At 34.7% G+C, this 13207-nt stretch overlaps 1 protein-coding gene and 1 long non-coding RNA gene across 4 annotated transcripts in view; one reads left to right on the forward strand and one right to left on the reverse strand.

The window, feature by feature from the left end:
- Window positions 1-2771: 2771 nt before the first annotated feature.
- On the reverse strand, window positions 2772-7397 carry LOC146737881 (uncharacterized). Its single transcript, XR_014930701.1, has 2 exons — window positions 7313-7397; window positions 2772-3220 (listed from the first exon to the last, which is right to left on the reverse strand). It is a non-coding gene; the product is annotated as an uncharacterized LOC146737881 (long non-coding RNA).
- LOC102810258 (A-type potassium channel modulatory protein KCNIP1-like) overlaps window positions 7336-13207 on the forward strand; it is a 128182-nt gene continuing 122310 nt past the window's right edge. For 2 of the 3 annotated variants that reach the window (XM_085504287.1, XM_085504285.1), the window contains exons 1-2: window positions 7336-7447; window positions 7543-7641. Coding sequence is in view for 1 of the 3 variants with exons in the window: in XM_085504285.1 (XP_085360411.1) it covers window position 7447; window positions 7543-7641 (100 nt within the window). In the remaining 2 variants the exon portion in view is untranslated. Of the gene's footprint in view, window positions 7448-7542; window positions 7642-13207 lie in introns of those variants that run through there. The other variant, XM_085504286.1, reaches the window with a different exon arrangement.

Raw genomic sequence — 13207 nt, forward strand, 5'->3', positions numbered from 1 at the left:
TTACCTTGGTGCAGAGGAACCGCAAACATCAGTATGTTGTCTTACCTGGGTGCAGAGGAACCACAGACATTGGTAATGCTGTCTTACCTGGGTGCAGATGAACCGCAAACATCAGTATGTTGTCTTACCTGGGTGCAGAGGAACCACGGACATCGGTGATGATATCTTACCTGGGTGCAGAGGAACCACAGACATTGGTGATGATGTCTTACCTGGGTGCAGAGGAACCACAGACATTGGTGACGATGTCTTACCTGGGTGCAGAGGGATCGCAAACATCAGTATGTTGTCTTACCTGGGTGCAGAGGAACCACGGACATTGGTGATGATATCTTACCTGGGTGCAGAGGAACCACAAACATTGGTATGTTGTCTTACCTGGGTGCAGAGGAACCACAAACATTGGTAATGCTAAGTTAGTTTGTAGTGTTATGAACTCCACTGGATGCATGGCAGTCGATGCGAATGGAGTTGGTGCACTGTACCGATGATGCCATTTATGAATATTCTTGTATAGGACGGGAATGTGGTAAGTTCTGTTTAGAAATAAAAACAAGAACATGATATGAAAAAAAATTGTTTAGCTCTTATACAAAATCATTCCTACCTGTCAGTTCTGCTGATTGCCACATTGTCATTGTCCCTCTGGTGGTGCTCTGGTTATACTGTGGAACGTTGCATAACTCACGTATTCAGAAATATAGTCTAAAGTGATCCTGATAATTACTTTTGCGAACTCAGAAAGTTATAAATAGACTCATGAAATGTTCAGGAAAGGTTGCCCTTAACACATAGGCGAACCCATCAAATGTTGGACGAGATGTGGATGGATGGTGGGTGGCCATGGAAACAGGAATCGTAGGAATGTGTTTTTTTTTTTTAATTTATAACTCGAAGAGTTATGAATTGATTCACATGCAATTGTTAGGAGACGTTTCCCTGATACAAGGACCAATCCTGCATCAAATTTTGTTGGAGATCAGGAATGATTTTTAATTTACAATTCAAAGAGTTATGAATCGATTCCCATAACAATTTTGGAACAAGTTGGTAAAGATGTGAACCCAGTTTCCATGGAAACAGCGGTTCTTATTTCAAAAAGTTATACATGGATTGTTGTGAAGATTTCAGAAGAATTTGTCATTGACACATGAACCAACCAAATATACGAGATGCAGTTGCCATGGAAATAGCAATTTCGGAAATGTTTTTCACTTCTGAAAGGCACAGATAGAATATTTCAGAAGGGGCTGTCCTTAAAAAAACAATCGGTGTTTTTTTGAGATTTGGGTATTGTTTTCATAGAAGCAAGAATGATTAAAATGACTATTCACTGCCGGATGACTCAAGTAGTAGGGATTTCATAGTAGGAGTTGTTCTTTGTACATAAACAATCAAAGCGAGCTTGATCCTACAGCTATGGGTAGCATATTTTGACGGGTTTATCAATTAAATAGGGGGTCTTTTTTTAAATGACCAAGCTAGGGGAATAACACATGAATGTAAAATAAAACACTGCTTACTTGTGTGTGTAAAATGAGATAGTTTCATTCATGACGTACAACATTGGTACACTGAGAAATAAATATAACCAACCATAGTCTGTGACGTCATAGTATAGTGTGCAATATCCACCATTCATCACGTGACAGGCTATAATACCTAAAGAGATATATTAACGTACACACATACATGCGATAATAATGTACTCAGACAGTCGTGTACGCTGGGTAAAGTATTAACAAATACAACAAAAATGTTTTACGAGTGAACTTTATCACAATTATCGCATAGTATTGCGTCGAATTGCTGGATTTGCAAGGTAAATTTAACCACGTTGGCTCTTGGTATTACCCGCTGCAGTTATTAACTTTTGTCAGCTTTCAAAAATAAAATCGGCATATTTTTTCATTCAACATAATTGAAGTAGTAATTAATAAATTCTGTTCATTTAGCCTCGGTAAAACAAACAAACATGTGACCACATATCAATGAAGCACCAACATTTTGGCGGGTAAATATTAACTAAAAACAACTCTTCACCTGAAATAGTTCCTCCGATGGCCATATTGAATGTCCCCATCATAAATTCGTGCCTTTCGTTTTCTGCGGTTAAAAATGTCTCAGGTTGGCACTTCCACTCACGTGGCTTGTGACGTTGTCGGACATAATAATGCCAGTATAAAATACCAGTTATACAGAAATATGTCACATAGGTCACACTTAGAGATAAAAGTATGTACAGGTACAAGTCCTGCAAGTACAAGTCCATTGTGGACCACAAAACACCGCAAACGGCTCGTTAATTTGTCTGAATCTTCGTTGCCCTTTGATTGAGAATCGTTTCTATAATCTGGTCATCATATATATACAAGATAAAGAAATTTACATTATATGTGTACCTTGCACAGATTTCAATAGCAATGCAGATCGTGTCACGGGTTCATTGGTCATCGAACTTTTAAGCTTGCTGGGCACTTCATACCGCTGAAACCCAACTGTTGAAGGGGGCTGTAATCGACATTTAAATGTAATGTTCTTTATAGTATGAGTGCATTTTCCCGTTCTTGTCGATATTTTTATGGGAAGATAACCATTAATGTTAACTGTAGATCATAGGCATAACTACTTTAAGGGACCGGTAATGTGTGTAATACTTTTTTCGCTCCATAAGGTCTATACAGATTGTATTGTTGTGTGTCAGCGAGTTATGTTCACGTCTTGAATCACTCTCACGTTTGCCTTTCAAAATAGAAAAAAGACATCACATATTGTTTGTTGTATTTTATGATGATATTTCTAATCAGTGTATAATTGCTTTAAGGTCTAATATTATTGTAATAACCCGTATAATGTAAGTTTACATATAGTCCTGCTGTTGAAATAGTAACACAACTGATCTACACAAATCTACAAAATAAATAAATAAATCTTATGTTGCATTTCCACGCTGTATAAGCTGCAGAAGATCCCTCAATGGCCCCTGTAGGCTTTGGGTTCTGTCAGTACAGTTTATGAGAAATGCTATTCAACAAATCAAATTAAATCATGCAAACATCAAAATTCAACTTTTACAATAAATTCTACGTAAGTATTGTACTGCGCAACCCTGGGCTCCTCCTTGTTGCCACCATTGGTTCATATAGTTAGATAATTTGCATAGAAATCAATCGTCGATGTGTGTGTCACCCCAAACGGAATATACAGTCGACAGGACATCCTGTAACAAAGATAGACACATAACAGTATTCGTTATACAGAGAATCAAAAACATTAAAGGACGGTAGTCGTCGCGCCACGCATGCGCAAGCTATATGGGTCTCCTATAAACAAAGATGGCGACTTTGACTGTTGCGCAGACCAACGAGTAAAACTGAGACGTCACAAAGCTTTAATTAGGTATTTTTTAGGTGATTGGAATGCATCGTGCGAATTGAATTGCGCCAAGTAAAATCTCATACTTGTGATTTCCATTAGAAGAGCGCATTGGATTGTGGGAAAATGTTTATCAACACAAATATCGCACATGCGCAGCACGACGACCACCGTCCTTTAATATGCGTGTACCATGTGTGTTATTATACGTACCAAAATGCCAGTACACATGCGTACTAGTATTAGAGATTATTTTATTATCATTATTTTATTGAACAAATATTCACTGACGTTGAATAAGCATCGTGGCAGTGTGTATTGATATACAACAGACAACAACAATAAAAATTACATGTTCTCGTCCATATTACATATTTAATGTGAATATTGTTGAGAGATAAACAATTTCACTATGTTTAGTGTAATCAACAATTTCCATTTCAACTGCATCGAACGTACACAGCATATTAGCACACCCCAGCTATTCAAGGTCTAATGAGTCTACTATTCTATCACCGTACAGTCGTTAATTCCCATGGTTTTTTTTGTAACATGGCTTTTAAATGTAATTGATTAACATATTAATAATATTATGTATATAAAAGACAGTGGTCGTCATAATGTACTTGCACGAATTTCGTATAAACACTGAATGATCAAGCAATGCATTTTCAACTCTCGTGAACAAGCATCACCCGATAAATCCGTTTTTATTTCATCACTTATTTAAGTTTATTCTTTCCGTATTTCTATTTCAATACCAATTTATTTATTTATCATCTTTCCGATTCACATTTTGACGTTCCATGTGACGCCAATGTTGTCTTATATTTACATGCCGCATGGATCATAGTAAACTTATTCACAAAAACGTAACTTCATGAACAATTTTTCCAGATATTTTAATATAATTTGCACCATGTAACAAATTGGGGCAGTTTCCAACCGTCATCCATTGTTAATGTCCTTTTCTTCAAAAGATACAATAAAAAAATGCTCAGTTAACTAAATCGTTGATCTCCGAAACCCGCCACTTGACGGCGCTGTGCTTGTTACGTGATAACTCATTATCAAAACGTGTTGTAATTTATTACATCATCGGCTTAACAACAACTATACACTACATGTTAACACAGACGTCAACATCATTGAATATTAATACGCCGATGGCTATTACTATACGTTGGTATTAAAAGCTTATCTAAATCTTGCATTACGGGCGATGGATTACTTCTGTAATGTCCTCATTTCGATCGAAATCACTAATTTCATTAAAATCATTGCGCGGTAATTAATACAAAAGTACAATGACATATTGACCTCATAATAATAAAAAATAAAGACCTCACAAAAAAACACAACACATGGTAACAATCTTATCTGCTAAGGTTGTATGTTGGTAACGAAATAGGTATCGCCATGGCTACCATGCGTTTCACTTGCTACATGCTCAGTTTAAAGGTCCACATACAAGACAGTATTTTCTTCTAGTCATGTGAGTCGACTTAGAGATTACAGTCCAAAATTTAAATAGCTATTTCTCTATTCGAACACAAAGGAGAATAGCCCCGACTAACGGAATAAGGAATGGGACACGATATTTGTTTATCAACAAATACTTGGAATAATCAGCAGGATTTGTTCCCAGAAAACTACTATCTATACCTCGGGGTGATATATTCACTAAAAAAAGCAAGAATGGTACATTTTTCTCTTATCGGTCACCAATGCTTGTTGTTCAGTTTATTTTGCCAACAATTTGTTAGATTTGTTAGTTCCAGCTATTTTCGTTTTTTATATTTTAATTAATTTATTAGTTGTTAAATATTTATAAAAAATAAATATACTATCCCACATAATAATATATATGGTTTCCATGGGTACATATTTGGAAGCTATCGGTACTAGTACGCGACGTACTCGACATGGCTAGTGACTATTAGATCATTACAATTATACAAAGTCGTTCTTAAAGTTCATCATAACAATATATAATATCAGAATATTTCAGAGTGTCAGCGTGTATGTAAAACATTTTCTTGCACACTTACTCTCCCGAACCGCCTATAGGAAACGTAATAGAGGTATCTGTGACGCATACAGTTTTTACGGGAAGAGGAGAGGGGCTGTAGAAGATTATTAGTGCTTTCCAGTACTTCGACAACTCGTAATCTCCGACAGAGAGGATGAGATCATCCGCGATGTTGGACAACGTATGAACACTGATCTAAACGTGTGTATCGAATAAACGTCAAAACTAGTTGTTCAAATGAACTGAAGAGTTGATGACCTTTACGCATTTTTATATGACGTGGAGCTTAATACAGCGAGACATAGTGTCACGTATAACAATTCAGGCACATATTATGTGTTGTTTTTATTCTACACATATTCGCGTGGATGGATGGTCGAGTACAATATTCTAAATCGACTAGGTAGTTCATAAATTTACAATGTGTCCAAATCAACACATGTCGAATATTTTTACACTATTTTCTGACAAAAGTCCGGTAAAAACACACACACATAAAAAAACAAAAAAAAAAAAAACAAAAAAAAAACATCTGTCTAGTACTATACGCACAAATGTCAGTGGTATTTACATGAGAGTGAAAATGAATGCGTTCATAGTATCAGTACACTATTTTTTTCACAAACTGATATGAAAACCAAACTTGAAAATAGCAGCGTGAAAAATCAGTAACACTAACAAAACTGACTGGCCTTAAAACATCTCGACTGTTGTATCCAATCACCGTTACAAATATATACGTACTAGAGTTGGACACCAACTAGAATTGGACGGGGAAGCCACGTTTATCACCAAATACAACCATGTACATACACAAATGGCGACAACTGTAATATGGGAAGTTTCACTGTCCTACAATAAGTTATTTTTAGTATGGTAAATGTGTGTACGTATCATACTTGCATTCTCAAAGTTAGAACATTGTTTTCACACGGTTTGGTACAGTGGTATAATATTATTATTATTGTTCAAACCAAGGATCTATTCAGATTCATTGTATTGAAATTTCTGACTATATTTGACTTTATTCATTAACGAAAAAAAATACCATCACCATGGCAATCATGCGTTTCCCCGGCTACATCATACATACACAGAAAACACAGTATTGTCCTCGTCCGCGTGATACTAGTAGTTACTCTGGGATTGTAGTCTTATACATAACAAAACGCCGGGGGAGGTCACAGTCGCGGTAGCACACATAATTGCCAGGCCTTTTATTTTAATGTAACATAGATCCTGCCCTGGCACAGCGCCTATATTGGGGTGGGACAGGTTATTTGTTTCTTACATAGTAATCAGTAAAACAAACAAACAAACAAGAAATAATAAATAAAAAAAAAAAAAAAAAAAAAAAAAAAAAAATACGGGTGCAATTCCATGTTCCATTTCCAATGCTTGCTGTAGTTTATTTTGCCATCAGTTAGATTTGTTGTATTTTGTTTTGCATATTTTAATTATTTATATTTTAAGATTTTCCCACTGGTAAATAAAATATACTACCATGAATAATAAGCTATATGTTCCATGGTTTCCATGGATAAGTATTTGGAAGCTACGCGGCGTACTCGGCATGGCCAGTGATTCGTAGATTTTCCAATTATTATCTTAACAATTACAAAGTCGTTCCTATAGTTAATCAGCACAATGTATGAAAACACTTGTTTTGAAATATTTCAAAAGTGTCGGCGTGTACGTCAATCACAGACTATCGTCAGACTGAAGGGGTCCGTCCGGGGGCTTGCCAACTGACGGCAATCTTGTTTAGTACATTGAGTACTTATGCATTTTCTAATGTACTTATATAACATACATCACACTGATTTAATTTAATATGGCGCCAAAACACGGTCGTATATAAACATACATATTAAACATTAACAACGTAACAAGTGGTTTTCTAACCTTTAACCGTCGTACCATCTCGCGCATGCGTATACCTGGGTACTTTCCCCTCAAATGAGAAATTGACGTTCATGCTGGAATAACGATGATCATGGCGACTATTCTGTTAAGACTAACAGTATAGTGTTCTTGGAAGTAAGTATGTTTCTTAATAGCACAAGTGCTATGTTTTAAACCCATCCGGCATACTTGGACCATATTCTAAATGCCATATCTCTGCTTTGTCCCAGTGGGTCAGGCAGTCCGGAAAATACGACGACAGAAGCGATCGAAATTGACAGGGAAAGGAAGGCCGCTCGCCACCAACGCTCATCAGCCACTCGACTCAGGTAAGTACCCTCGCATTTCGACGAACCAGTGTTTTGATAGCGTTGTTTACGCGATTGCGACTCATTCATTTTGATGCACGAATCCGTTCGTGTGAACCAATACAAATGTATGTACGGCTGTCCATTGTTGAACCATTCCCAGTGATTGAGTTGTATCACAGTCCCTCTATCCGGGACTCTGGTTGTATATTGGCCGTGATTGACCAATGTGAATCCGATAACCATACAGCTTACAACCAAACGACAACCCCAACCCCTTTTTATCATTGGGACCGTCATGCCGTATGGCCGGGGTTGTAGTTGATATGTAACTCGTTCTTTACTTATTTTAATATTTTGTTGCGGGCTAATTAGTATATATAGCCTTGATACTAGCTGTATTCATGGACGACTTGTAAACTTAAATTGGATTTCGAAGTCTGACATTATTGTCGGCACAACTGTGGTAGTGCTGCAGCGTCTAGATACATGTGTCTGGTAAATAGTCCCTGTTCTATGGAATTTGTATACTTCATCACTGTATTAAAGAGGTTTTTTTTTCACGTCATAATAATGATTTATAATCTAACTCAATATATTTAGTCTTCTATATAGTGGCATTGTATACATGTCATATCTGTTGTATTTAGTATAATCTTTATCAGATAGTTCCTCGACAGGAATTCCAGAGATCTCAAATGAAAATGTGATGTTACAAATATTTGAAACATGCCAGTTAATTCAGTCACAGTCTGAGTCCATCTGATTCAATAAACCATTTCTCCATCCACCATCACTGTCCTACATCAAGAGGTCATTCTTAAATGACCTCACATAGGGTTCAAATATCATAACAAGTCAGTCCTATAATTCCACCTGTTCTTACTAGACCCATTCTATTAAAATCGTATATCAGCAGTTTGATATTTTTTTCCTCATTAAATTTTAACAAATTTTCATCAATTTATTTTTTAAATATTCTAATATTCTAAATATAAATCTGATATTTATAGCAAACATGAATTATGGATGAGTTTCTCGCATTCCTTTATAGTTGTGTACATTTCTAACTAACCGAAATACTGAGTAATTTCACATTATAATAATCATTTCAGTGTGTATGGCAGTCAGGAGATTAAAATACTAGTACTTCACAGTGTGTAAACTCCCTTTTATATGGCCTCCATCACCTTACATACCATTTAGTAGTAGTTTTAAACACTATATTACATTCATCATTATTATAAACTAAAATCAATACTTAATATATCATTACAACATTTGATGTTTCAATCAATGACTTTTTTTTATGCTATGCATTATGTTTGTAATAAAAAAGGGAGATCATTTTTTTTTCTCATCTAATAAAAGTAATTACAGCCTCATTTATTTGTGATTTGGGGTTGAATTCCCTTATCTAATTACTAAGTATTATATTACTTGGTATTATGACAAATATGCAAATGAGTTTATAAATAGCTGTGTCAGGCCTGGTCTCCCTGAGAAATCACTTGTCATTAAAGCATGATGCATCATATCATTAATGGCAGCTTTTTAAGGTGGGTCAGTACTAAAACCTGGTACTACGATCACTAGCAGATTTTATACCAATCAGATCATGTGTTACTTCATTAAGGTGGGTATTTAGTGAGATCTGGCACTATGGCAACTGTGCGACTATACCTAAGTCTATCTCTGGGACATACCATATGCAACCAGCTAGGATTTCCTATTTGCTGATTCTAATGTTTGCCAAATTTGATTCCTAATTAAGGTAGATCTGTACAGGTTATTAGTATTATCGTAACCGTGTGATTGTATACTGCCCTCCTCCCTTAATAGGTCATAACATAGTCATTAACAAGCAAGAAATAGTGCTACGGCGCCAGTAAGTTGTTATTTGTAAGTTCATTTCATTAGACTGTGTTTTTAAGGTCGTCTGTATAAAAACCTAGTGCCATGGTGACCATCACACAACCTGTTACTATGACAACCATGTAACTTGCGCGTAATTACATCATGGTGATACAAAAACCCTGAACTACACCACCCTTATAAAATGACCCAATTATTATTACTGTAAGGGCATATATAACACAAAAAAACATCACTATGACAACTGTAATTAAATTCATTATAACTGAGATTACATTATAAATTAAATTGATTTTCCTCACATTCCGGATGATGAGCGTTGGCGGACCGGACCACCAGCCAATATTATAAAATACGTGTTTACCTACCAGTATGGTGTCTTGTATTACAATGCGTGTCAATTCCCGCTCCCATTTTTACTCGCACACTGCATGACAAATGAAAAAAAATATAAATAAAATTTTCAATTTATCTCAAATTCATATAACAACTATAATTAGAGTATGCATATGTGGAGAACATTTTTTCTTAAAATGACAAATATTCGTAATTATTGAAAGCAGTGTATTGTGGATAATTGCATTGTGGACCTTTTTCTAACTTGTCTGCTTTGACATGCAAGTAATCTAATTAGCATAAAATGAAATACTATACAGATGCAATATTTACTTTTTTTGTGTCATTTTAACTTGTAATCTGATTACTCTTTGTTACTTTTATTTTCGTTCATATTTGTGAAATGGCTGCAAGTGGCGACAGTTTGGAACAGTAGAACTTGCTGAAAGATACAGCTCCCAGGAAATTGTCAACAGTGTAAATTTTTTGCATAAATATAAGTTTCGAAATTTCTGCATAATCAATTAATATTCGATCTAAAACTACATGCATAATTAATATTGTTTTAAGCTATATTTTTTAAGTATCTAAAATATGCATTGTAACTGTATATTGTTTTTGGGCCTTCGTATATTATTCATAACCCATGTGAACTAGTGAAGCATGTCTAGTTTGTTCGTATATTACTTGCAACATACTGCTAATGGAAGTTGATTACAGATAATTTAAAATGATGTTTCTGGTTTGTGATTCTACTGTTGTAACCATGGCAACTGGTGTCACTGTCCTCTCAAAAAAATACTGTGTATGTGATGTGTGGCGACGTGATGCATAGTCGTTTTTTTTTTTGAATAGGTTAATGGATTTGAGTAGGAAACATTAGGAAACGGTAAGGAAGATATCTCAGTGCTCTTGCTAATGTTTTGTTCAAGGATAAAAAGTGTGAGATGGTTGGTTCAAAATTTAAGGCAGTTATACGAGATGTCTCGCGTAAACCTTGGAGATCGCTATACATATATAAGTTGCTGTGGATAATACTCGGTATTACGATGATTGCTTCCAGTTCTCATTATCCTTCCTGTCAATAAAAAACTTGTAGACATGTTCATATTAAGTCTTACGGTAGATACTCATAGTTCAGGTCAGATGTTTTTTTTCCAAGGGGCAGAGTTTTTCAATTTTTACATTAGCAAAAGTAATTGGATATCTAAACTATATAATGTTTTGGAAAAGCATTTTTTTTCCTTATGAATCAATCAATGCATGTGAAAAAAATAAAAACATAAAAGCGTTTTTTTGAATATAGATAAGGTAAAAAAAATAGAAAGAAAAAGATTTGTTCCTGGTTATGTTTGGTTGCTTTGGAAACAGCGTTCTGCTAAAATATTTTAAAAATGCAAGAAAAAAAAAGAATTTTACATTATCAACAAAAAATAATAAAAAGAGGGCACCATTACACCAATTTTTTCTCAACATCTTCAAACATATGTTTTTTCTTGATTTTTTTGTGTAATGCAGGGGAGTGGTGAGAAAAGTATTATTAATAATGCAATTTTTATGTTGTTAAATTATTTAAGTTTGTGCTCTTTGTGCATGGATTCAAAGAAACTGTGATGTAGGAGTTGCATCATTAAATATTATATCAGAAATGTGAGTGTTAGTAATATCGTGTTCACTGTATCAAATTATTAACTCAACCAAACAGAGATTGTAATAATGTCTCAGCTCAATATGGCTAATATGACCTAAACATATGAGCCTGGCAAATGTCTGTATTTTGTCAACGTGGCTTGGGAAAGTTGCTTTCTGTTAGATCAACCAAATAATTGCATTCGTCGTTCATTAACCGATGTGCTTAATTCAACCAACTACATACACTTGTCTGTATAAGCTCATTATTCCTTTGATATGTTTTCCCTGCCAAAATGTTGGTCCAATGTTTTGTACATTTTTTTTGTATTTTTCCCATAATTGTAGACTAAATGGATGTCATTTCCTATTGGCAACAGCTTTTGATTAAAAAAAAATATGGGAAAAAATGATGCAGGTTTGTTATTGTAATTGAAAATTGATTTTAGCGTTGCAATGTATTTTCAATAAACTACAAAAGAATTGATTCTTGCATTTAATGGGTGCTAGTGTATTATATCATGAGTTGCATGCATGAGTTGACTGTTGTTTTTTATAATTTTTATCAAATGCTGCACTGTGTTTTAAGGCAATATAGACTGAACAACAACCAGGTGCCAGTCAGTTGGCGTCCTACTGGGTCACACGTGGGAAGGACCAATTTAATTTAATCCTGTATTATTGATATAATGCTTTGCATGTATGTCAGCCACTTAGTTGAAATTCTAAAATCTATTGATAAGGTTTCCTGTTGTTTGGTTATTAATACATCATTAGATGATTCAAATACTGGTATATTTTTTTTCTGTTATTATTGAATTCCTGATGGTACTATCCATCATCTGACAATTTCAAAAATTGTTGATTAAATTGCTCGATAACGTACTACTTACTGATAATCAATAATTCATAGTATTTTTCATTGATGCTATGAATCTTAAATTTTGAGATTGTTGGTTAATTATCAATATTTTTGTGTCATTTTTGGTATATTTATATGCAATATCAAATACCCATGTACTGTCTGTATTGTTTTACAAGCTTCTGCTTGCATATTGTCTTCAATGTTTTCATAGAAAATATTGATCAGTCATGCATGAAAATTGTCATTTAGTTTTGAAAAAGTGATTTATCTAATTATAATTATATTCCTTCCACCCCCCCAATATTTATGTTCCTGGTGACTGTGCATGTCTTATTTGTTTTTTTGTCAGAGTGTTAGAAAAATGCAAGAAAAAAAGATAAATTTATTTACAATTTTCAGACTAAAAATTAAAATAAAAAGCTGCCTGCGCATCGATTTCACAAAACTGATTAACCAGAACACTTTTTTTCTAGCCCATGCTTTTTTATTTTTAACAGAGCAATAGTATGCATGGTCCAATGCATTCTGGGTAAAACAATCAGTACGATTTTTGGTGTGGTATTTTGGTAGTTATTTAAGGTCATCACAAGTATACTTCAATGCCTGTATGAAGAGTATTAACCATTTCACCACCAGTTCCCTCTTTTCATCACAAATTCACAAAATAGTCCCATTTATAGTCTGCACTTCCCTCGAGAAGATTGAGACTAAAATAGCCATTTTTTTTTAGTAAAATCTGAAAATTGACGCAAATTTTGTGGGCTCCCAAAAGTATTTCCTAAAAATATTGAAGAATATCAGAAAAAAGTGGAAACAAATTTAGGTGAGAAAGTCTGGTGGTGAAAAGGTTAGACGATGCATAGGTCAATTCAACCACGTACT

The sequence above is a fragment of the Saccoglossus kowalevskii genome, chromosome 10 (assembly GCF_978046115.1).
Source record: "Saccoglossus kowalevskii chromosome 10, keSacKowa6.1, whole genome shotgun sequence".
Classification (NCBI taxonomy): Eukaryota; Metazoa; Hemichordata; class Enteropneusta; family Harrimaniidae; genus Saccoglossus; species Saccoglossus kowalevskii.